The 27494-nt window shown below is 39.0% G+C and overlaps 1 protein-coding gene and 1 pseudogene across 1 annotated transcript; both read left to right on the top strand.

The window, feature by feature from the left end:
- Window positions 1-5253: 5253 nt before the first annotated feature.
- Window positions 5254-6219, top strand: LOC110576509 (olfactory receptor 688-like). Its single transcript, XM_021685693.1, has one exon. It carries the CDS (start codon window positions 5254-5256, stop codon window positions 6217-6219), a length of 966 nt encoding a protein of 321 aa, XP_021541368.1.
- Window positions 6220-18099: 11880 nt separating this feature from the next.
- On the top strand, window positions 18100-18628 carry LOC123326225 (annotated as a pseudogene).
- Window positions 18629-27494: the final 8866 nt, after the last annotated feature.

The following is a 27494-nucleotide window of genomic DNA, read 5'->3' as shown; positions in this document are numbered from 1 at the left end:
GAAATTAATATAACACTGTATGTTAACTAACTGGAATTAAAATAAAAACTTAAATATATATTGATTCCATTCCATCACAATGTTACTATGTTTCAAGTAATTTTTAACTGTTAGAATCTCTGACAGCAGTCTTTAAGCAACAAAGAAGTAAATGGAAGTTTCTTAAGCTAATTTGAAAAAATTAAAATAAAAATTAAAGTTTTATTTAATAATAGTATATGTAGTTAGAATACATGTATTATTAAATGGAAAAGGGTAAGATGTCACTGTATATAAACATAAGCATCACACTTGGAAATTCCTCTAGACTGCTTCTCTATTCACTCTTCTCAATATTCATTCATCTATTTGACAAATATTCATAAAATATCTACTATATGCCAGGGACTGGTCTAGGTACCAGGGACAGAGCAGTGAACAAAAATTACAAAGAGCATGCTTTGGGGGAGCTTACATTTTAATGTGAAAAAGAAAAGAGATACAAATAAATGCCTTGATAATATGACATGTTGTGATATGTGCCATAGAGATAAATAGAGCAGAGAGTTTTAGAGTCAGGACTCCTATTTTAGATAAAATGACCAGAGAATGCATCTCTGATTAAGCAACATTTGATCTGAATACAAATTCTATATCACTCTTTTATTCCAGTTTAATTAACACTAAAATTACAACATCATGAAAGACAAGAGAGGCAAGTGGTCCTAAAAAAGGAACTGATCAACACAGACAAATAGTAGAGAGGGTTCAGGTAAGATTACATTCTAAAAAATATCCAATATTTTTGGCACTTGAGGTCATTAGCAAGAGCAATTTCTATGTGATGCTAAAACAAAAGTTAAATTGAAGTGAGACAAGAAATCTATAGGAGGTAAGGATGAGGAAGCAACATAAAGAGGTTACTCATAATGTTTGTGATGCAGGAAATAGATAGGGGCAATCTCTGGAAACGATATAGAATAAAGATATATTTTGAGATAGGGAGACTTCAAAACCTTCCTAGAATGAGGAGCACTATTCATCAGACAAGAGTGAATTAATCCTCGAGGAACCTGGAGTGAAAAGCCGTCCATCTGGTGGGCCACCCTGGGACTAGAGTTGAATGGACCCAAACATCTTGTGAACTAACCCCTAAGAGCGTTTGGGTTGTATTCCCATTGCAATGCCAAAAAAGCCCCTGCAGGATGCTTGTTATAAAGTAGGGAGGGCCTAGAGAGCACCACACCAGGATCAGGCATCTCACAGATCTAATATATACAAAAACCCCAGACTCCAGGGGTGGCAAGCAAGGACAGGAATCTGTTCTGAACAACAAAAAGCTGAACACAGGCAGCTGAAGCCAGGAGAGCAGACGCAGCTACAGAAGGCATTGCAGGTCTCTTCCAAGACCTTCTTGAAGTCGTAAGTAAACCAGTCAGTGACCTGCACCCTGAGAGGTGAGGGGATGGACGTTTCCCACCATCCTGTAAGAAACTGTTCCTCATCTCCGAATTTGATTAGTATATGCCTTATCCTTGCCTTCTATGGCTTTCCTTATTTGATTTGTACCTCCTTCTCTCAGGCTCTTGACTTTTGTAGAGACTAAGTTCTGTGACTAGGAAACAGGAAAGAAGTGAGACTGAGTTCCAGGATTGTCAGTAAATCAATGATAAATCGACGGGCCTAGAATAATAAATTCTATATCCGAGATTCCTAGAACAAAAGCAACTTTAAACAAAACACTGCTTTATTACACTCAATAAAAAGACATATGATTGTTTTTAAAAGACCTCATATTTAATATAAACTGAAGCTGAGTTCCCATTAAATCAACCAAACTGAAAATGTTTGCCATCATACTTATTTTACATTGATCATGAATTTCCAACTGTTTCAGTGAGATATGAAACAAAGATTAAGATATATTAATATTTGTAAAGAGGGAAAATAGCATTGCTTGCAAGCAACTTTTTTAAAAAGGTATTTGTTGCGCTTTTTTTTTTAAGATTTTATTTTTAAGTAATCTCTACACCCAACATGGGACTCTAACTTGCAACCTTGAGATCAAGAGTTTCCTGCTTGGGGCGCCTGGGTGGCTCAGTCGTTAAGTTTTTTCCCTTCGGCTCAGGTCATGATCCCAGGGTCCTGAGATAGAGCCCCGCATCAGGCTCCCTACTCCGTGGGAAGCCTGTTTCTCCCTCTCCCACTCCCCTTGCTTGTGTTCCTGCTCTTGCTATCTCTCTCTCTGTCAAATAAGTAAAATCTTTAAAAAAAAAAAATAGGGTTGCCTCCTCTATGGACGAAGCCAGCCAGATGCCCAGCAAGCAACTTTTTGCTATACCTAGAAAATCAGAAAAAGAGCATTAATGGAAAAAATTTAAAAATTGACAACAGTTTAGCAAAATGGATGATGCACAAGACAGAAATAACAAAACAATAAAACTGCAATTTATAAAATAATAAACCCAAAATATTTGGTTTACCAGCAACCATTAATTGGTTGAGATAATACAGAAAAAACTCACCAAATGTTTAAAAGTAGCACAAGTTTAGCAAAATGAATGAAGGCAAAAGGAAATACCAAAAACCAATATAATAACACTAAAAAAGGTAAATTCACTGGATTTCCATAGGTCATAAATACACACTCGAATACATAATGAAAAAACTCATATGCATTCAAAATATCTCAAAATACTAATAATCATAATAAGAACAGTGCAGAAGTACAAAATTTTAGTAAAAATTTTTTAAAGATTTAAACAAGGGCAGAGAGAATCCACATTTGATGAATGAGAAGACTTGATAGTATAAGGATGTCAACTTTTTTTTTCCAAAATTAAGCTACAAATTTAGCACAATCCCAAACAAAATTGTTATTTTAGAACTCAATATAGGAAATCCAAGTTTAATCTGGAAAATAAACACATGAAAAGGACTTTAAAATTAAAGAGAATAAGTAATAAGGGAATATAGTCCTCTTGCGTATTAAATTTATTATAAACTAAAATTTTTAACTCAGTTTGATATTGGCATAAAATTAACCAGAAAAAAAATAGAAACAATTGAGTGCCCTCCATAGAACTTATAAATATAAAAATTTATTATGTTACCAAAGAGGCATAATAATTGCTTGGTAAGACATGTAGAAACCATTGTTTAATCATGCAAAATCACTTTATTTACATATCTCTCTTTAGGAGAAAAACTAAGTCCATGTAAATAAGTTGCATCACAAAACCAGAAGGTCAACCATTAAAAATTAAAAGTCAAAGGGAAGTGAAACTTGATCAAAATTTTATGTGAAGAATGGTCTTCTGTTACTGTTTTTTGATTGAATAATGGAATATTTTGAGAATTTCATGAAAGCTAAACAGTTCCTCTCCCCAGAATAATGTAAAGATAGACAAATTTTTCCATATAAATTTAAGAAATTCAGATTCCCATGGAGACTACCCATAAATTCTTCATTAAAGAGTTCTATTTAAGTTTATAAGTCCTAGAAAGAAAACATTTAAAAATTGTGTAAGATACAATATACATATATCCAAATATATACATAATATGTATTTTAAAATTTGTAAGCAGTATGTAAAACCAAACAAAAATTGGGGAAAATGTTATAAAAGCCATATGACATCATTTAGTGGCCATTGAAAAAAATGTTTATAAAGTTTCCCAATGCATCAGGAAATTTATATGTACTAGGCTAAGAAAAAGCACGGGATGAAGAATTCCACTTACATGAAACTTCATAAAAAATTTTCTTTCAGAAAAGAAAAACGCTGAAAATGAAATATTCTAAAATGTTAAAACCATTACCTTTGCTTGTTGGGATTTTGATTTATGGTTATTTTTCTTAACTTCTGCTTTTTGTTTTCTAAAAGTGCTATTGTTTTATTTTTTCTTATTTTTCTTTTTCAATTTCATGAGTACTATATGTTTATTATAATTATAAATGGCATGGTCATTCATTGGCCTTGATCTTACACTTAACATCATCAAATGGAGCAAAGGTAGAGATTTGGAAAAGCAATATTGATACCTAAATATTTCAGAAGGGAAGGTATTATTCACAAATAAAGGTTAAAAATAAAAAAGAATTCTCAGGTATTGAAGGTTTCCAAAACCATAAAGCCTGTATGCTTTTTGATACCAACTCTTGAAAACAGTCTGCAACAGTTCAAAAGTGAACAAAACTGAGAATGTGATGATGAGAAGGACCAAGTATTTAAAGGACCAAAAATGAGCTGTGAAATTACTTAAATGAAACAGTCTAAATGTGTGTGACAAATGCCTACAGCTCTCAACCACACAAAACTCTGCAAGTGGTGGAAGTCTGGTGGTAATTTTCTCTCCTTAAATCTATTACTAAAATTGATGATTTTAGGGCACCTGGGTGGCTCAGTCGTTAAGCATCTGCCTTAGGCTCAGGTCATGATCCCAGGGTCCTGGGATCGAGTCCCACATGGGGCTCCCTGCTCGGCAGGAAGCCCACTTCTCCCTCTCCCACTCCCCCTGCTTGTGTTCCTGCTCTCGCTGTCTCTCTCTGTCAAATAAATAAATAAAATCTTTAAAAATAAATAAATAAAATAAAATAAAATAAAATTGATGATTTTAAAATACAGCTTTATGCAAGTCTTTAACATTACTTTCATAATCAGAAGAGAAAACAAGTGATATTCCTAGAGTATGGCAGAGATTAAAATTTTGCTAAAGCTTTCTCACTTATTAGTGTTTTCAACATATGATTCTTATCTGACAAATCATTCAACCTCTGTATCCTTATATGTAAATAACAACCCCTGTTGGGTGAAGATTAAATGACATGATTTTTGTCAGAAATCATTTGTCAACCACAGGCACTGTTTAAAAGAAAAACTCGATCAGGGTTCTCCCTGTGGCTGCATGGTCTCCTCCTAAAGATCCCCAACAGTGGAGAAAACACTTCTGCCCTCTAACTTTGGGTTCTTTATAATGTACAAGTCTTATGCTGTGTGTCTGCATTCCTCACACACACACACACACACACACACACACACAAATCTACCCAGAATTTCCAAAAAACAAAGCCAGTAAATCTTCACTTTTATTCTGCTAAAATCTTTATCTTAGAATCTATTTTGGCTCTTCTGTTGTTCTTAACCAAACTTCTTTCAAGGGTCCAAGTGGGCTGAGGATACACAAATTTTGAGCCTCAGCTGAGCTTACCACAGCCTATTCTTATTTCCCCTTAATTCACAGATAGATGCTGAGAAGAAGACATCCCATGATATGGATACCACCCTGACTATAAGCAATAGCTCCAGGTTCCAGGTGTCTGAGTTCATCCTCATGGGGCTCCCAGGCATTCACACCTGGCAGCACTGGCTCTCCCTGCCCCTGGCTCTGCTCTACCTCTTAGCTCTCGGTGCCAACATCCTCATCTTAATCACCATCCAACATGAGCCTTCCCTGCACCAGCCCATGTATCGGCTCCTTGGTATCTTGGCTATAGTGGACATTGGCCTGGCTACCACCATCATGCCCAAGATCCTGGCCATTCTCTGGTTTGATGCCAAGGCCATCAGCCTCCCTGAGTGCTTTGCTCAGATCTATGCCATCCACTCTTTTATGGGCATGGAGTCAGGCATCTTCCTCTGCATGGCTGTCGATAGATATGTGGCCATCTGTCACCCCCTTCGGTACCCCTCCATAGTCACCGAGGCTTTTGTGATCAAAGCCACATTGTCCATGGTGCTCAGGAATGGCCTGCTGATCATCCCAGTGCCTGTCCTGGCTGCCCAGCGACACCACTGCTCCAGGAATGAAACTGACCACTGCCTGTGCTCTAACTTGGGGGTCACCAGTCTGGCCTGTGATGACATCACTGTGAACAGATTTTACCAACTGATCTTAGCTTGGATCCTGATTGGCAGTGACATGGCTCTGGTGTTTGCTTCCTATGCTTTGATTATTTGCTCAGTGCTGAGGCTGAACTCTGCTGAAGCAACATGGAAGGCCCTGAGCACCTGCAGCTCCCATCTCATCCTCATTCTCTTTTTCTACACAGCTGTTATTGTTGTGTCTGTCACCCAGCTGCCAGGAAGAAAAGTCCCCATCATCCCTGCTCTCTTCAATGTGCTACACAGTGTCACGCCCCCAGCCTTTAACCCCATGGTGTATGCCCTCCGGACCCAGGAGCTGAGAGTGGGCTTCCAGAAGGTGCTTGGTTTGGGTGACAATGTGTCCAGGAAGTGAGCCAACTTTAAAGGGCAGGGTTTTATAACTGGCATTACAGAAAGAGCACAGGCTTTGGAGCGCAACAGCCCTGGGTTAAAATTCCATGTCTCCCAATTGCTAGGAACAACAATTCAAATTAATTCACCTGTTTTGTACAGCATATACTATATGTCAGGCGTTGTAAACATTCCACAAATATTAACTCATATAATTGCATAACAACCTTATGAAACAAGTACAATTGTTACTTATATTTTTGCAGATGAGGCAAGAGAGTTGAGAAACTTGCCCAAGGTCAAATGGGAAGGAAGTTGCAGAGTGAGGTTAGAACACAAGCAGTCAGGCTCCAAAGTCCCTGCTCTTAACACTTTTCTCTCTATTCAACCTTGTTACTAACTTTTAAAAACAGAAATTAAGATGACCAAAAAAAAGGGGCGGGGGGATGATACCTAACTAAATGAAATTATATATCACTTCTCCATTAACAAAAGAAAATTCCATTTAAAAGTTGGCAGCAATTTTCCTGTCTATAAGTCAAGAGTTTGATAGGAATTATTTTGTCACTTTACAAACTCTTTAACAACTCTTGAGTTAATTTGCATTAAACACTAAGAAGCATATCCCAATCGCTTTTTGTTAACATTCAACATTACTTGAACTTCTCAAGTGAATTAAGAAAATCCCAGGAAGGTGCTGCAGTTCACTGGTAGTATAAAGGTCAGCAATTTCTCTAGAGTAGATCTTTCCCCATAAGAGAAATGATACAAGTTTGTGAACAGAGAGAAGAGAAAGTTGGTAAAATTATTTTTTATTTATTTTAATGCCGGAATATAAACCAGCAAGGGTGGAATTTTAGCTCCCAAGTGACATGCGAATGAGTTTGGGAAATTCCCCTGACCTAATCACATGGCATTATTGCTGACTTTGGAAAGAAAAGCCTAACATGTGCCAATAAACTTAGAAGCCTCTTCTAGGGTTCCCAGACCCAATTCCAACACAGAGGTGGAGGAGAGAGGGTTCCCCCCACACACACACCCAGCAGCATGTCTGAGAATTCAACCCAATTCTAACACTATCTACAGGGAAACAGCATCAGATTCCACAGATTAAGGGTTCAGTCCTACAAGACTGCCTTTACCCCCTGCTGCAGATGCCTATTGCAAGGCCTAGACTGTCCAACCTGTGCTCCTGACCAACCAGATACAGACTGGAGGTTCCAATGACCCTTCCTTGGGTTTCAGATACCAGTCACAAGTCCAGGTTGTTACCTGTACTTCTGACAAGACGCAGTGGGGAAAGCGGCAATGTATGTGGTCAGCGATGTGGACAAAAAAGGCAAAAGAAAAAACATTAAGCTTCCTTATAACTTACAGCCCATTGACAAGTACTTGGGACAGGCAGAGTGACCTTCCTCCAGGACCTTAGCTGCCTTGATGTTAATACTTTGCTAGAGGCAAAGGCAACTTTAGCTTGACATTAGCCCAGATCTCCAGGATCCTGTAAGTCTTCTTTAACATATAAAATGCCTTTGGAAACCTCCTTTCTCTCTATGCCCCAGGATGTATGTTAGCAATCTTCTTCCAAGCATATGGCCCAATGATACACATCTGAAGGGTCTCATTACTAAAGTTTTACTAGACAGTAGTAAATGACTTTTCCTAACAACAGCTAGCTCCTCAAAGTCCTGGAAACCTTGCTTCCAAATTCCCTAGAGACTTATGCTACTCCTCAATCCCCTCCCAACTTGAAACTATATAATCAGCCACTCCATACAACCCCAATGCAGCTCTTTCTGCCCACAGGTCCTGTCCCCATGCTTTAAGAAAACCACCTTTTTTGCACCAAAAACATCTCAAGAATATTTTCTTGACCATTCACTCCTGAACCCCAGCTTTTCACATCATTAGGGCACAGAGCTTCCATGCCCTCTCCAGGTACAACACTCTCCCCACAACAACATGTGATCACCAACTGGGAAGAGATTTGAACCCAGTCCTTTTTTATGGGGATTTCATTACATAGTCATGACTGACTAAGTCATTGGCCATTTGCTGACTCAGCCTCCAGTCCCTCTCCCCTCCCCAGAGGTGGGGGTGGGGGGGGTCTGAAAGTTCTAACCCTCAAATCATAGGGTTGGTTCTCCAGGCAAACAGCCCCCAATCCTCAGATTACATAAGGGCTTTCCAAAAGTTACCTCATTAACATAACAAAAGAGACCTTTATCTCCCTTATCACAGGAAATTCCAAGGGTTTTAGGAGCTGTGAGCTGGGAACCATGGATGAAGACCAAATACATAAGAAAAATATATATTGGTCACCTGAGTGACCAAAATATATATTTCTTACAAATCACAAAATCACAGAGCCCAAGACTGAGAAATTTAGGCCATTAAAATTCAAGGAATTATCTTTCTTTTAACAGAGTGAGTTAGAGGGGCGCCTGGGTGGCTCAGTCGTTAAGCATCTCCCTTCAGCTCAGGTCATGATCCCAGGGTCCTGGGATCGAGCCCCACATCGGGCTCCCTCCTCCGTGGGAGGCCTGCTTCTCCCTCTCCCACTCCACCTGTTTGTGTCCCACTCCCCCTGCTTGTGTTCCCTCTCTCACTGTGTCTCTCTCTGTCAAATAAATAAAATCTTTAAAAAAAAAAAAAAACCAGAGTGAGTAAGATAGCAGGCCTCTGTTTTATCTATAGACAAGGCAGAACTGGACCATGTGCTTTACCTGTTTTTAACAGTGATCTTTGTAGAGGCTGCTTTTAGGCAAACAGGCTTGAGCAATGGAATGTAGAAAGGGCCCACAGCGACCACCTGGCTGATACAGACAGATCTATCAGGCCACCCACCTCAAAATATCCATAGACCCTAACTGACCAATGGGCTATTTACAGTCAAGCACAATTACCAAAAAGGGGAGAATTCCATACATCACCATACCTCCTCATCTAACCCCTTTAAAAACAGCCCCCATCCACTGCCTCATTGCAGACAGCCTCTCCACAGCTGTCCTATCCCCTGCTCCCTTGCAGTGTGTTCAATAAACTTCTATCTCCTTTGTTCTGCCTCAGCTGAAATCTTTAACCACCTTGCCACTGGCTTCCTCCCAATCATCACCCAACATTTGGGGGCCCTGATCCAATAGGCACAGACACCCCATTTAGACCACAGTCTTGATGAGGGATAGAAGCAGAAAAATGGTCACCTTTAGACTAGAAGGCTGACTGAGAGCCTGCATAGTCCTGATAGGGACTAAATATGCACTAGTTGCTACATTCTTAAAGGGTCTCATGATTGCATATATATTCATCAATAGTTAATAGCAAACTGAATGATAAGCACCAGAGAAATCTCATGGAAGTAATTTTACAACTAGAAATTCTAAGAAACATTTGTGATCTAATACACCTTGCATGTCCCCTCCCTCTTGAGCACTAAGGATATAACCACCAGCTTCATATAGCAAAAAGTGCAGCTCTTTCTGCCCACAGGTCTTGTCCCTGTGCTACTCAAACTCAGAATTTGCACCAAAGTCTCAAGGATTCTTTCTTGACCCTTGCATTCGACTACCCCACAACAATCCAATATATGAAGAACAGAAGCATTGACTGCTGATAAACAGTAGTGCACTATTTGATGGGTCAAATTGTCTGTTATTCTTTCCACCCAGTAGTTTGGATCCTTTGACATTTCAGGGAGAAAAAAATAAGTCCCAAGAGAAAGATACTAATCTCCTATTCTGGCCATCCAAGAGACTGGATTTCCACTTCCACTAATGGCTAATAGGATAATTCAGACAAAGACTCCTGGTGAGAACATGTAGAAATGATAGACAAAACATCTTTAAATGGGTAGAGAGAGATTGGAAAACTAACAAATTAGTAAAAATTATGTGAGCCTTCCTTTCAGCTCCAACTTATAAAGAAAGTTTAAAAGTGTCACTCCCATCCTTACATCAAGAAATAGCTGGGAAAACAATCACTTTACCTGGACCCATCAGAGAACTGAGGTCACAAGGCTAATTGACTTCCTGGAGTTAGAGGAATACCCTTCGTCTAGGTGGGATATGACTCTAATAACATCTCTTCTCCTGGAGATGAGAACTTTATAATGGAGAATGCTCTGGGATTATTTCACAATGTTAACTTTTCCCCTCCCCCTGCCAGAGCCAGGGGACCTCTTTTGGATCTTTACTGTGAGAATCTGCTGGGATTGCTGGATTTAAAGTGTGGGACCTGCCTAAGACTGAACCCCCAAATATTTCTCATTCTCATGCTAGACCACACTCATACTCAGGATTTGTCAAAATTACCTTTGAAGTACCTACCAATCTATGCCTTCAGCACCTTCTGCTCCAACTAGCCAGATTCTCTGTATTCACCTGTGTCTCCAAATTAGGGGTGGCAGTTGCCCCGTAATGTCACTTCTTTGATGGGTCTATGAAAAGTCATTGAATTTCCTTTTTTTTTTCAGCCTTTTTTATTTTAAGGACAGGAGTGATTATTCAAAGCTCTTTACATGTCAGAAGTTCTCATATTAGATTACAACTGAAGTACAGAATAAGTACCCATGAGTACATACTCATACAAATAAGTGATCTAATAAATAAGTACATAGGGGAGAATAAACACCTCTCATGCAGAAAATTTCCAAATAGTTTATGTAACTACACCACCCTCAAGTAGGTGGAGCATAATTCCTCACTTCTTAAGCTCAGAGTGACTTCTTTCCAAAAGCCTGCATTGGCTCTAAGTAGGAAAAGAAAAAAAAAAAAAGTTTAACCACCAAGACATGTATTTTGGATGCCCAGGTTATAGATTTTTATACCCTCTTCCTCAGTATGCTCTGTCAATTAACTAAATGCTAACAGTTTCTCACTAGACCTTTTTTGTTGTTGTTCTTTTTCACATTACCTGCTCAGATTAAGACACTCCATACCCTGGAGAGTGAGTAAAAAGTAAACAGAAACCAGAAGTCATGACCATGGACTGGCCAGCACAATGGCACAAAACATTAAAAAGGGAAAACATGCTTCCTTACTGTTAGTAAAAAAGCTGTCAATTAGGATTGTGTTTAGCTGTATATAAAGGACAATAGAGTATAGCAGTTAGCCAAATTGGGAGTTTATTTATCTCATGACATACATGTGCACACACATGCACACACACACACAAGGAATCAGGCAGTTCAGAGATATTAAGAGAGCTCTACTGTGCCATCAAGTAACCAGGCTCTTTCTACTTTCTGCTCTGCCATTCTAAATTATGCTACTATACTCCAAATTCAACTCCATATTCCAGAGAAGAAGAAAGAAATTCAAAAGGAAGTCTCAGTAGACTTTTACTCACATCTGACTGGTCAGAAGTGAGTCTGATGTTCATCTCTAGTTGCAAGAAAGACTCAAAAGTCAAGTCTTTTAGATTCCCAGGCTCTATGATAGTGGAAAGTTATGCAAAGGTGGGTTTGAATGGGTTCTGAATAAACTAACTCCCAGTAAAAACATAACACACATCACATTCTTTTTATGCAATATTTTCAAAAACTGATAAAGTATTGGGCCATGAAGAAAGTCTCAAAAATTCCAAAGAGTGAATAAGTTCCAAAGATCTCTGAATAATATGACAAACTCAGCACTTACTACAGCTTCCTACTCACACTCCAAAACCTAGCAATCACTAAGAATATATGCAATAATATATCAATTAATAGCATCAACTAATAACACAAAACAAATGGAGAGCCACTGAGGAAACACACACACATACACACAAAAATGGGGAAACTCCAAAGATGAAAGGCAATTGTGATGGAATTGTGGAAAAATGAAAGCCCAAATTGTGCATGATAGATTCAGACTGAGAAATGCCTGACTAAGAGAAGCAGGGGACCATGAGAAAACCAACTCAGTGATGAATGAGTAGCACAGTAGAAGTAGCCAGGCAGGTCTCTCCTCCTGCACATATACTCCTGAACCAAGAAATAGGCCAAAAGTCAAGAAACAGTGGTGGGTGTTCCAGAACATTGGAGATTGGGTCATAAAACATAACAGTGACCCACATGACCACAAATGACCATGCCCCATGAAGCATGGGAAATGAGCTCAAGCATAAATCAAGATATTAGCATACCTCACATCTCTCTTAAAACAGGTTTCATGAAACAAATACAGCAGCAACATCCCAAGATTGCCTACCAGAAAGAAAACGAACCAGAGACAAAAATGGCTTGGTCTAAATTTTACACAGGTTTCTTCCTGGCTATAAGTCCATGGTCTCCCTTTTCTTTGGGCATTTGCTTCAGAAAACTTGTAAATTCTTTCTTTGCCCCTTTGTCGTGTATATAAGTCTTCTAAACTCTTGCCAGTTTTGCAATCTAGGAAATGTCTTTCTCAAGAACCTGGGAACTATCTCCTGAGGTGTAAACATTGAAAAAGATAGCACCCCATTTCCCAGTCCCTGTAGAGGGTACCAGCCTAACTTCGAAGGGTGCCATTTGGCAAACACAGATGGCCTAATCACAGACAAAAACATTGGCAATCTCAGGAATAATTCAATGTACTTGACACATCCCATTGATCAACCTCCCTGAAGTACTCCAGTACATTTTCACTTGCTCACCCCAGGGCTTAAACTCTTTCCACCTGACACCTCAACCCTGCCTTTGTGTTAATGGAACTGCATATCCAGACGATCTGTACTCTCTTCCCCACTGCTGGCAATCATATAAGAATAATATCAACTTTCACTTGCTCATCATGTCCAGTGCAATTTTATTTAACACTAAATACAACCAGACTCTTGAGCAAAATCAACACAAAAGAGTGGCATTAAAGTCAATAAACAAAACTCACACCTAAAGAGATAGGATAAATTCAACATCATCAATCAGAAAAGCTCCTCTCAAGGTACATTTCTCTGTGCCAGATCTCTGCTTCAGAATTCCAGGGACCCATGCTTTCACATCCAGAGGTGGTGACAAGTGCTGTTACTAGCCCTAGGTAACTACACTATCACTTAGGATCTTACTAGTGACGTCCTTATACTAGTCCCTTTGTAAGTAAAGCCTTCTCAAATTATTCTAATCCAATTAATTTGAATTATTTTATTCAAATTGTTCTAATTTGAGAAATAATTAGTGCTGGCAAGAATGTGGAGAAAAGGGAACACTTGTGCACTGTTGGTGGGAATGTGACTTGGGCACAGTTAGTGAGAGTGTAAATTGGTACAGCCACTATCAAAAACAGTATGGAGATTCCTCAAAAAATTAAAAACAGAACTACTATATAATTCATTAATTCCATTTCTTTGTATTTACCCAAAGAAAATGAAAACACTAATTCAAAAACGTATATGCACCGCCATATTCATTTCAGCATTATTTGCAATAGCAAAGATATGGAAACAACTTAAATGTCCATCACTGGATGAATGGATAAAGAAGATGCAACACACACACATACAAACACATACACACACGCACACAGTGAAATACTATTCAGCCATAAAAACTGAAATCTTGCAATTTACCACATGATGGACTTTGAGGGCATTACGCTGAGTGAAATTAGGTCAGACAGAGAAAAACAAATACTATATAATCTCACTTATATGTAGGATTTAAACAAAAAACAAGCTCACTGATACAGAGAACAGGCAGAGGCAGTACTTGCCAGAGGCAGGAATGGGGTGGCAAAATGTGCAGGAAGGGAGTCAAAATAAAAGTTCATCTATATGGGTGAAACTAGAAGTAGTTTAAGTTAAGAACTGAGTTTTAGAAGACTATGTAAAATATGGCATTGTTTTTATAATACCCTAAAATAAGTAAAATAGTGTTTAGTTTGGAGCGCCTAGGTGGCTCAGTTGGTTAAACTTCTGCCTTCGGCTGGGGTCATGGTCCCAGGGTCCTGGGATCAAGCCCCACATATGGCTCCCTGCTCAGCGTGGGGCCTGTTTCTCCCTCTCCCTCTGCTGCTCCCTGTGCTTGTGCTCTCTCTGGCTCTCTCTCTCTCCCAAATAAATAAATAAAGTCTTTAAAAAAAAAAGGAAAGTCATCACAAGAAAAAAAAATTGTAACTATGTATAGTGATGGATGGTAACTGGATTTATTTTGGTGATCATTTCCCAATACATACAAATGTTGAATCATTATGCTATACACCTGAAACTAATATAATGTTATATGTCAATTATACTTCAATTAAAAAGTTTTTTAAATTATTCTAATTTGAGTGGGCCATCTGTTCCCCATCAGTACTCTATCTATTGCAATGCTCATTCAATTAGGCAATATGGAAGTCATTAGCAAAAGCAGTTTCAATATAGCAATAGGACAGATTTTTACAGTCATAGGTATAAAGGTGAGGAAGTGAGAGCAATACACAAAGATGACTCTTACAAGAGGCTGAGTCAGTGAAAGACAGATCCTGGGGATACAGGGTGCAACTGGGAAGTACATGGAAAGACCCAGGCTCAAGTGTGTGCAGTAGAGAGATTTTGTGAAGTTCTCAGTCCTTGGAATCTTCAAATATTGAGGTGGAAGATTCAGGAGAGTGGAAGACTGTGGACACAGGATAAGGAGGATACAGTCCCTTCTGCTCTATCACTTGGTTTGAATCTACAAACATGCTCCAACACCTTGATACATTACAAAACAGTTGGAGGATAACGGATTTCACCTTTGCCTTAGTGCAATCCAAACACAGAAAATTGCATCAAGCTGAGAGTGAGCATCCTAGGATATACCACACACACAAACACACACACACACACACACACACACACTCCTAACGCCAACCAGCTACCTTCCCTCAATCACAACTTTCTGTCTGAGTTCAAAGCTCTTTTTGTCACTTCAGCATAGCTCACAAGCTGCAGCCCTTCCATCCACTTCCACAAGCAAACTTCATGTCCTTCTCAAAGTCAAGTACTGTCTTCATTGCAGTATTTGTATTTCCTTAACCATCTAACATGTGTCAAACTCTGCTAGGTCTATCCTAGTTTTCTCTTTTCTATGTGTCACTGATAACATTTTTGAGTACTATGTTCCTAACTCCATTTTTCCATAAATCTTGTGGTTCTCATGTGGAGTTGTGCATATCACAGTGATTCTGAAGAACTCCTGCGTCCCGTTACAATAGAACTGACTACTTGCCAGAGTGAGTGGGGAGGAAACCAAGCTTAGACAAGAAAGGCAAACACGCTTTCTTCTGACAGTTCAACCTGGCAGAGCTGTCCACCTGCTGGGCCCATGTCCTGGGACTAGGTTTGCTCCCAGAGCGGCCAAGACAGGCCTCCAAAGTCCCTGGGGGCCCTTCTGCTGCGGTGAGACAACCTGCCCCTGGGGCAGTTGGGTGGTACTGAGGAGTGCCATGCCACGGGCCCAGGGACGTGGGCGATGGGTCAGACCAAGACCAGGTGATTTCAGAGCTGTGATTCACATCCAAAACCCCAGGAGTGGTAGGAAAGGGACACGTCAGCTCTAAGCAACAAAAGGCCCACCATAGACAGAAACAGCCAGGAGAGGGGAAGCAGTCCAGAAGGAAGAACCAGGCTGGGGGCATCTTCATGGCCCCTCCTGCAGTAGTAAGTAAATCAGCCACTTTCATGGATACTGGGAGGAGAATCAATGGAGGCAGTCCCCCTCCAAGGATTCTGTCCCTGCCTATGAATCTGGCTCACTGTCCTTGGATTTCTCAACTTGCCTTTCTTTACCTTCCACCGATCTCTTCACCCGGGCAGGGGTTAAGAGCTTTAATCTGGGAATGAAGGCAAAGAGTTGTGGCTGAGCTCTGATATGGCCATACTGCAGACAGCGGGGCTCTCCAGCCAGGTGACTGTGCAAAGAAAACCCCTTGGCTGCCACAGTGTCAGGCACGCAGGAGGCTCTCAGTAAAACTTTGGTGAGTAAATGACCAAGCTAAGTGATTCTTGAATAATAAATTTTAAGGCAAAGATTCTCAAAATATAAGGATATAATGAATCATGAGTCTCAATTCTTCAATGATTTGGAACTTTTGCAGGTCATAAAATACATTTTTTTTTAATGATTTTGTTTATTTATTTGACAGAGAGCGAGAGAGGGAACACAAGCAGGGGGAGTGGAAGAGGGAGAAGCAGGCTTCCCACTGAGCAGGGAGCCCGATGTGGGGCTCGATCCCAGGACCCTGGGATCATGACCTGAGCTGAAGGCAGACGCTTAACGACTGAGACACCCAGGTGCCCCATAAAATACATTCTTAATTGGTTTTATTTGTAAAACACAAAAGCCAACATCATTCTCAATGTAAAATATTTTATTAAATCAACCAGTGGGGGGAAATGAGATTGGCTGCTAGCACTGTTGTTTTATGTTGTTCTGATTAAAACAAAGCAGAAAAACATAAATGAGAGCTGTATTTGGAAAAGAGAGCTCCAAATTAACATTTTTATAACACTAATGAGGTCTTACTAGAAAATCAAAGAGAAAAAAATGAACTAAAAAGTATTTACAGTGAACAATAAAATAGTGAAGTTAATCCAAAGCAAAATAACAGAAATCAGCAAGTTTCATATGTATTAGCAACAATTAATTAGAAAATAAACTCTAGAGGGGCACCTAGGTGGCTCAGTCTGTTGCATGTCCAACTCTTGATTTCAGCTCAGGTCATGATCTCATAGGTCGTTGCATGGAGCCCTGCATCAGGCTCCCTGCACAGTAGGGAGTCTGCTTGAGATGCTCCCTCTCCCCTTATCTCTCCCCCGACTCGCTCACTCTCTCTCAATCTCTCTCAAATAAATAAATAAATAAAAGAAACTCTAGGGAAAAAAATTCCACTAATAAAACTTCAAATATAGGGTATTTTTTTTAAAGTTTGAAATGTTGGGATGCCTGGGTGGCTCAGTCAGTTAAGCGTCTGCCTTCGGCTCAGGTCCTGATCCCAGGGTCCTGGGATAAAGTCCCACATCGGGCTCCTGGCTTGGCAGGAAGCCTGCTTCTCCCTCTGCTTGTGCTCTCTCTGACAAAGAAATAAAATCTTTAAAATAAATAAATAAATAAGTTTGAAATGTTGAGACATATAAATGATAGCCTTTAGTGACAGATGTAAATGAAAATTTAAGTAAAGTAAGAGACAAATCACATTGCTGAATAAAAAGGGAAAAAACTTTAACTAAAAATAGAACTACCAGGGGCACCTGGGTGGCTCAGTCGTTAAGCGTCTGCCTTCAGCTCAGGTCATGATCCTGGGGTCCTGGGATCGAGCCCCGCCTCGGGCTCCCTGCTCTGCGGGAGGCCTGCTTCTCCCTCTCCCACTCCCCCTGCTTGTGTTCCCTCTCTCGCTGTGTCTCTCTCTGTCAAATAAATAAAATTTTTTTAAAAAATAGAACTACCATATGATCTATCAATTCCACTTTGGGTATTTATCCAAGAAAATAAAAACACCAATTCAAAAATACATATATAACCCCATGTTTATTTCAACATTATTTACAATAGCCAAGATATGGAATGTGTTAATTTTTATAAATTAATTTTCATATTTCATAGGATCCAAATTAAATTTGGATATTTTTGAAATCAACGAAGGAATTTAAGGTGTTGCTGGCAATCTAAACATAAGAGTTTTAAAATTTTAAACGTAAAATATTAAGTGGAAAAAAGATCTATTATATGTCAAATTGATGTGGGGAACAAAGGCAAAAGAAAAAATTTAAATTTCCTTACAACTTACAGCCCATTGACAAGTCCTTCGGATGGGCAGAGTGACCTTTGTCTAGGAACTCAACCGCCTTGATGTTAATACTTTGCCAAGGGCAAAAGATAATCTTAGCTTAACATTATCCTGACCTCCAGGATCCTGTAAGTCTACTATTACATATAAAAATTCCTTTGGGCTTTGGTCTTTTGGCTCAGAGGAGGCAAAAGTGCAACTGTCTTCAGTCGTCCTGAATCCAGGTTCATCAGACACCAGCCGCCTCTACCATGCCACCCAAGTTCGACTCCAATGAGATTAAAGTCATATTCCTGAGGTGCACCAGTGGCAAAGTTGGTGCCACGTCTGCCCTGGCCCACTGGGTCTGTCTCCAAACAAGGTTGGTGATGACATCACCAAGGCAACTGGGGATTGGAAGGGTCTGAGGATGACAGTGAAACTGACCATTCAGAACAGACAGGTCCAGGTTGAAGCGGTACCATCTGCCTTGGTCCTAATTATCAAAGCCCTCAAGAACCACCAAGAGACAGAATGAAGCAGAAAAACATTAAGCACAGTGAAAATGTCACTTTTGATGAGATTGTCAATATTGCTTGACAGATGCAGCACTGATTTTTAGCCAGAGAACTCTCTGGAACCATTAAAGAGATCCTGAGAACTGCCCAGTCTGTGGGCTGCAATGTTGATGGCCACCACCCTCATGACATCATAGATGGCATTAATAGTGGTGCAATGCCCCACTAGTTAAGAACTACAAAGGAAAATATTTCAATAAAGGATTATTTGACAACCAGAAAAAAAATTCCTTTAGAAACCTCCTTTATTTCTATCCCCCAAGATATAGGTTAGTAATCATCCTCCAAGCATATGGCCCACTGATATACATCTGAAGAGTCTCATAACTGTTTTATTTTTTTTTTTAAGATTTTATTTATTGATTTGACAGAGAGAGACACAGCGAAAGAGGGAACACAAGCAGGGGGAGTGGGAGAGGGAGAAGCAGGCTTCCTGCCGAGCAGGGAGCCTGATGGGGGGCTTGATCCCAGGACACCAGGATCATGACCTGAGCCGAAGGCAGACGCTTAATGAATGAGCCACCCAGGCGCTCCTCATAACTAAGGTTTTATTAGACACTAATAAATGACCTTTTCCTAACAGTAGCTAGCCCCTCAAGGTCCTAGAAACCTTGTTCCTAAAATTCAGAGACTTACATTATCCCTAAACCCCTCCCAACTTGAAAGTATATAATATGCTACCCTTCCCAACTCCAATGCAGCTGCCCACGGGTCCTGTCCCCATGCTTTAAAAAAACAACACTTTTGCACCAAAGACATCTCAAAAATTCTTTCTTGATGGTTCACTCCAAACCCCAGCATTTCCACATCAAAATCTCTTAGAAATCTCGAGAAGTTTTGCTCACTAGGGTAATACCACAATGCACAGATAGAAAAATGGAACAGAATAGACAGACCTAGTGCATATAAAAACTTATGCACACAAAAGGAGGCATCAGTAGTCAATGGGAAAAGAAACTAAAACTATTGTTTTACTATTTGAAGAAAAATAAAACAATACAAATATATTCTTCCCACTGTAGATCAAAATCTATTGAAGATAAATGAGTTACATTTTTTGTAATGAACTATTAAGAACCAGGGGGAAAAAAACATAATGAGAATAATAATCAAAATTCTGAATTGAAGATGATTTTCTAATTCACTCAAGGTATACTGCCTATTTTCCCTTGCTGTTAAAATAACTTGAAAATGTTCTATAGTGCGGCGCCTGGGTGGCTCAGTTGGCTAAGCGCCTGCCTTCGGCTCAGGTCATGATCCCAAGGTCCTGGGATCGAGCCCTGAGTCCGGCTCCCTGCTCAGCGGGAAGCCTGCTTCTCTCTCTCCCTCTGCCTCTCCCCCTGCTTATGAGCTCTCTCTCTCTCTCTCAAATAAATAAATAAAATCTTTAAAAAAAAATTTATGAGAACACAATAATCTACATATCAACATCAGAGTCCCAACTATGATAAAAACAAAGTGATCTACATCTACACAACGTAAGAGTCAACCTACTAAAGACAAAGAGAAAAATCTTGAAAGCAGCAAGAGTAAAGTAACTCATCACAAACAAACACATATACAATTAATAATGACTCCTAGAGGCCAGAAGAGAATAAAATGACATATCCCAAGTTCTGAAAGTTCTTGGTGTCAACCAAGAATTCTATATCCAGTAAAATTATCCCTCAAAAATAAAGGCAAAATAAAAACTCTCAGAGATAGAAAAAAAAAAAAGGCTGAGAAAATTCACTGACAGCAGACTTGCCTTATAGGAAACACTAAAGAAAATCACTGAGGAAAGGAAGTAACACCAGACATATGTTGAATCCATAGGAAGAAATGAAGAAAATGAAAATGTTAAATATGTAGGTAAATATAATGACTGTATAAATATATTTTTTTCCTCTCAAAAGTTCTTTAAAAGACATAAGACTATATAGAGCAATAATAATAACACTGTTTTGGTGGGTTTGCAACACATATAGATATAATATTTATACAACAGTGAGAACAAAGGAGAAGATAATGTAGATATATTAGAACAAAATTCTTATGTTTTATCAGAATCAAGTTTTTATTCATAAAAATTGTGATAAAAAAGAGGTGTATTCATAAAACAGTATCTAAGAAAATAACTGAAACATAGTTTAAGAATCAAAGGATTAAAATGGTATATTAAAAATATTTACTTCATTCAAAATAAGTAAAATGGTAGTAGAAGAGTAAAAGAGGAACAAAAACCAGAGGAACCTGAGACACATAGAAAGCAAAAAGGATACATGGGTCCTGGGATTAAACCCCGGGTCAGGCTCCGGGCTCAGCGGAGTCTGTTTGGATATTCTCTCCCTCTGCCCTTCCCCCCACACACACTCATTTGCACTCTCTCTCTCTCTCTCTCTCTCATAAATAAACACATCTTTTAAAAAAAAGACTTTATAACTACAAGGGGAAATTCTCATGAAATAATATTAATTTCAAAAGAAAACTATAAACTACCTTCAGTAAGTATCTCTCTCTCCTCTCTTCTCTCTTTCTCCCCTAGTTACTATTTCATATGCTTTGGTGAAAGAATGATAGAGCTTTTGGGGTGCCTGGCTGGCTCTGTTGTTAGAGCATGTGACTCTTGATCTTGAGGTTGTGAGTTTGAGCCCCATGTTGGGTATAGTGTTCACTTAAAAAAAAAGAAGAAGAAGAATGACAGAGCCTTTTTGATTGAGTGTGAGATACTGGAGATGAAGTAATAAACAAGGAAGACATGACCTCACCCCCATACTGTTTACAGTCTGAAAGGGACTATAGACAGTAAACACATAAATACACTTATATAACAAAGTCTCTAAAAATCAAAAGATACAGATCCTTTGCCTTTCTGCCTCTGATCTGCCACATAACTGTAGCTGACAGTTAGCTTTCAGTAACTGCTTTTCTGAAAAATGTCCTCCCTACTCATATGGTTGACAAGGAGCCACCACTCCTTCCTCACAACATTTTAGTCTAGGAGTAGGCATCTGACTTCAACTGTGCCAAGGAGATCCTTCTCCAAAATTTTTACGCAGTCACTCTCCAGTAGACAAAATTTTTAAATGTAACCCACAGAAACTGTATTTGCAGGCTATAGAGAAAACCAACCTATAGTATGATACATAACTACTACACTGAGAAAATAGAGATGATAGTTGAACAGGGCTAGTTCCAGTCCTTCCTATGGTTTAACGTCTTTGACCTTCCTACAGTCTAGTTTTTAAATCTTTCCTTCAAGCTCATAGGTTCCAATTTTGCTTACAACCTGTGTTCTATTTTGGTCAACTGCAACCCAAAAGACAGAACAGTGTCCTTTGTGACTTATGTAACTTCCCTATTTTTTTCTCATTTGTACATTGGGAATGGTCCCTGTTTCCCTATGTAACTAGGATATTGATAAAATTAAAAGATAATAGCAGACAATGTGCCTTGAATGTACAATCCACATAGAGGTATGTAAAGTTATTTTGCAATAAAACGCAAAACCTGGACAAATGATTCCACATACTCTTTGCATAGAGATTAGATAACTGTTTTCTGTTTTTACCTCTGTAATGAAACTGTAAACAAAACAGTGTATCTAGCACAGGATTCGGCACTCCACAGCTGCCTAACAAAATCTGTGTGTCATAGGACAGTAGTAAATGTAATCTTTTCCAGTGCATCAAAAAAAAAAAATGTTCTGGACCATTCACTGAGGGGAGCCTTCAGGAAGCTTATGGATGAATTCACACTTGGGCATCAGCTCCTTAGAGGACAGATTCTGGATGGATGTGGAGCAGTGGTGGGAACCATGAGGTGATCAGCCAGAGTGGTTCAATGCAGGGCAGGACATGGACGCTGAAAACCCACAGCAGAGCCACAAGTAATCAGCCCTTAAACTGGGATGGGTAAACATGAGAAGCAGCTGTAAGAAGAGAAGCTGCATCCTTTTTCAGCAGGTCAGGGTGATGCTTCAACCGAAGATCAGCAGTTTTAGACTCCAGAGTGTAGGAAGAGGAGAGAGGCAGTCATGGAAAAAGCCTTGCGATTAACCCAATCTTTCATGTCTCCACCTGGCAGGAGCATAAGAATAATAGCGATGCCCTATACAGAGTATTTGGCAGCTTAAAAATTGCCACAAACACAATCTCATTTAATCTTCATAAAATTGTTAGTTAGATATGCTTCTTGACATCCAAAAATTCCAAGAATCAGACTAATTCAGTGACTGTATTAATAATACTTCAAATTTTCACATATTTAACACAATAAAACATTATTTGCTATTTATACAGAAATGAAAAAAATGATGATATTGCAGATTGAAAAAGACTACTAATGGCTCTCCTCCAAGCATTATTTTCCCCAGCTTTATTCAGATATAATTGACATATAACACTGTGGAAGTTTGAGGTGTACAATGTGTTGATTTGATGTATTTATATATTACAGAATGATTGCCAACCATAGAGTCAGCTAACACCTCCATCACATCACATAATTATCGTTTCTTTTTAGTGGTGAGAACACTTAAGATCTACTCTATTAGCAACTTTCAAGGATATAATACAGTATTATGAACTGTAATTGCCATGTTGTGCATTAGATCCCCAGAACTTACTTCCTTATAACTAGAAGTTTGTACCCTTTGACCAACATCTCCCCATTAACCAGCCCCCATCCCCATGCCTGGTAACCACTATTGTACTGTTTCTATGAGTTTGGCTTTTTTAGATTCCACATATAAATGATGTCATACAGTATTTGTCTTTCTCTGTCTGACTTGTTTCAGTGATGCTTTACCCTTCTGCCTGCCTTTTTCATTTATGAGGGCCCTTGTGATGACATTGCCCCCCACACATAATTCAGAAAATATCTGCTGATTAGCAACCTTAATCCCTCTTTGCCACATATCCTAATATAACTGCTTCTAAACAGTAAGAAATGGCTTTTTAAAGCTTCAAGCAAAATTTCTCAGTAAATTAAATTGCCTAAAGATAAAGATCATGTTATGAGTGTGCTCTCCAATAAACATCTCAGATGAATAAAGCGGCTGAGCAAAGGTCAAATTAAAGGTGGCACCTTCCAACAAAGTCATCAGAATCCCAAATTAGCCTCCATTTTGTTCAGAGACATACATGGAAGTGATAAAAGGAAAAATAGAGAAAATTGGAGAATTATGTGTTTATAAGATTTGGGATGTGTTTAGTGACACATAAGTGAAACCAAATAGATAAGAAACATACTAGGTTTTTAATCAACATATATTGCAAAAAAACCAAGAGCTCAGCTGAGAAATCCCTTAACTATTTAGGAGTTAACCTAACTCTTGGGGCCCAACTTTTCAGCACCAGAAAATGGACTTAGAAAACTCTGTTGTCCCCAAGAAGGATATATTCCCCAATTTCCATTTTAGATATGACCTAAGAAGATAATAGAAAAGAAAGAAGCTTCCAGAGAGATGCTTCCATGGATCACAGTGACGAATGGACACAAGAGTTTCTGTTAGAGAGTCTACCAAAAAATTTCTCCCACCCACCAATCCCCCCCCAAAAAGAGAAACTTCTCCCAAACCCAGGGCATAGAGCCTTCCAAGTGTCTGCCCAATGGCGACTTCAAAATTGCTATGAATTACTGACCATTGTGTGCCTCATGTTCATCAAAGGCACGGATGGATCAAGTGTACAGACAATGAGCATTCACTGCAAATCCATGAGCTCCCCTACATTTCTCACCTTCCCTTGCAGTTGAGTTGTGGCCTTGTTAAAACAACATACGCACCAAGGAAAATGTGAGCAAAAATGACAAATCACTTCAAGACCAAGGCAATTAATAACTGGAGTGTCTCACCTTTCCCTCTCTTTCCCTGCTTTTGCAACTTAGAGAAATGCATGGTGATATGACAACACTTCACAAGACAGAGGGATCCAGGATTCCTGGCTACCTGATGGAGAATAGATTCTGTTGATACACACTATACATTAAATAAGAGCGAAATGAACTTCGTTTTGTTAATTAACTGAAATAAAGCATACCTTAAGCTATCCTGATACAGACATGTTTATTTTGAGATGCCTACAAGACATATAACTGGAGATGTCAAGAAACAGTTGAATATAGGAATGTGGATTTCAAAGAAAAAGTCAAGCCTGGAGATATCAATTTGGAAATCACTCCAAATGGAACGGAATAGAATTTAAAGCCATATAACTGTCTCTAATTCAGGGGAAATGTATGGATATAGAAGAAGACATAGAATCATAGAGTATTAGCTTACTTGTTCTTTTTAACATCTGAATATTTGTCTGCTGTATCGTATTCTTCTATTATCAGTGTGGACCCCCATAACTTGCTCTTCATTCATGTGTCCAACTCAGACAACTAACGCTCTAAGGGCAATGCCTGTGTCTGTGTCACTCAACCCATTTCCTGCAGGAATTAAGAAATTTCTTTAATATAATAATGGTGATAGTTCTTTACATATAAAATGTAATCAATACCAACCTTAGTATTTTTCAACAGTTTAATTTTTTAGAGCATTCTTTTATATCTATTACCTAAATGGATTCATACAGCAAACTTGTAGTTATGATGGCAATACTTTGGAGATGATGATGGCTATAATACAGTCTTGGGAGGTAAGCAGAAGGCAGAGCAGCCTCTGGAAATATTGGAAATCTCACATACATCAAATCTAAACCGTCTTCCTTGGGTAACAAATTTCGAGTTAGAATTATAGCTAACATTGAGAGCCCACTAAGTGCTGAGCAATGTACCAAGTAGTTTATAAATTTTAATCCTTACAAAACTCTTACAGCATGGGTATGATTGGTTCTATTTTATATGTTAGGGCTAAATTTCCAAAAGGTAGGAACCTAATCATAGTCAAAAATCAGGAAGTAAATGAACCAGGATTTGAATCTAGATACATTTTATTCCAAAGCCTATGTACTTTCTGCTTCAGTACACTAAAGTGCCTAAACTTGAGAACTCGGTTGCTAAGTTCTTTTTTCTCCTGCTGATAAGAGAAAACTGTGAAAGAAACATAAACTTTCTCAAGACTTCCCCACAACAGATAACATGTGAGCCATACTATCCCTGATTTGCTTGGGTTTTGCTCCATAGATGATGGGACTAAGCATGCAAGGAATTAACACATCGAGATTTGCCAGAAGGATGTGGACATGATGGGGGATATTCTTGCCAAATCAGTGGGTCAAGAAAGTTAAAAAGGATGGGATGAAAAAGAGGAGAATGAATCCAATGTGGGAACCACACGTATTGAGAGCCTTTGTGACTCTGGTCTGCCCTCCAGGTGCTGAGTCTCCTAAGGCCAGGACTAAGGTGAAATGAGTAAGAACTTACCTCAGTACAAAATGTCAAAATATCCATGATGAACAAGATATCAAAATTTTAAATAAAGATAGGATTGCCCATGCTGTACTGAGCCACATCGGAGCCCAAGGCAAAAGGGAAAATGGGAGCACCTATATATATGTTTTTATGTGCTTTCAATGGCTAATTTTTTCCCTAATTTTATTTTGAAAGCATTATTTATGAGTTTCTCCCATTAAAGCCAGTAGAATTATAATAAATTCTAATTTTATATAAACAGTATATGTAAACTTAATGTTGTGGGTTTTAATATACTTACTTTCCAGTATTCTTTTTTTTTTTTTTACTTTTTTAAAAAGATTTATTTATTTATTTGAGAGAGAGAGTGTGTGTGCGCTCTCATGAGTGCAGGGAAGGGCAGAGGAAGAGAATCTTCAAGGAAACTCTGCTGAGTGCGGAGCCCAACATGGGGCTTGATCTTAAGACCTGGGCCAAAACCTAGAGTCAGACGCTTAACCGACTGCACCATCCAGGCGCCCCCTGTGTTCAATATTTTTTAAACCACTTTAATTCTGGAAAAATATTAGTCATACTCCCAGCCCTGCAGAGTAAAAAATGTCTGCAGCAGCTCAAGATGTCAAGATGTACACACTGGATAGTATGTGCTTATTCTACACTACCCAGAGGATCTCATCTGAATCCATAGTTTATTAAGTTTATTCCAAGAAAACCTAAAATTCCTAGGAACAAAATATTTATCCCCTTCCCAGAAACTTACCCCAGTTCAAGAGAAAGTTCTTCCTCAACATGGGAAAGAAGCTGACAGATGCAGACTCAGGAGGGAAATAGGGCAGTATTTGAACCTCAACCACAGGAATCCCTTGGGCAAGGAGAGAGCTTCTACTCCACTAGGTCTTTAGGGAGCATCTGGTTTAATTAGAAAGAGGCAGACCCCAGCAGGACCAATCTCCAGAGATCACTCACTCAGGAACCAGAGAGGGTGGGCAATCTAACTATGCCCTACCTACAAAAGTCTGAACATACTGTATCTGTTAAAAACTCCATGTCTCTGGCTAAGATATGGACTGAGCAGATTTGAGTTGCTGCTAGTCAATACATAGAACACTGAAACCCTGCCTATACCTGCTAGACCTCAATGTATATAGAAACCTGTGGAGATGTAGAAGAAATAGATCAGAAGGAACTAAGTGGTGTGTATGTGTGTGTCCAAATGATTTTCAGTCATAAAATTAGATAATATTTAACAGTGAAGGGTCCAGAGTCAACCACTTCACCGACATTTCAAATTAATCAATCCATAAATATACATAGTGAATTCTATGCTAGATGTTGGAACTATAACGATGAGTAAGATATATTCTCTGCTCTCGCAGAACCCAAGCTCTGATGGTTTCATGGAGTAATTAACATTCAATTGAAACATAAATGTCATTGCTGTGGAGAGCCAGAGGACAAGGTAATCACCTCTGACTTGGGGGATTGGTGAAGACTTCAAAAAGGAATTGACGTCAATACTCTACCATTTGCCAGCTGAGTGGCCTTCATTATTCATCCTCTCTGAAACTTGGGTGCTCCTGTGTATAAAACAGATAGCAAAGGTACTATCTCATAAGGTTGTGTAAGGATTAAATAAGTTAATGCAGCAGAGCACTTAACATGGTTCCCAGCATAGATTAATCCCTTAATAAACATTA

The sequence above is a fragment of the Neomonachus schauinslandi genome, chromosome 11 (genome assembly GCF_002201575.2).
Source record: "Neomonachus schauinslandi chromosome 11, ASM220157v2, whole genome shotgun sequence".
In the NCBI taxonomy this organism is placed as follows: Eukaryota; Metazoa; Chordata; class Mammalia; order Carnivora; family Phocidae; genus Neomonachus; species Neomonachus schauinslandi.
Note: the sequence above shows the minus strand (reverse complement) of the source record. Positions and strands in the feature narration are given on the sequence as shown.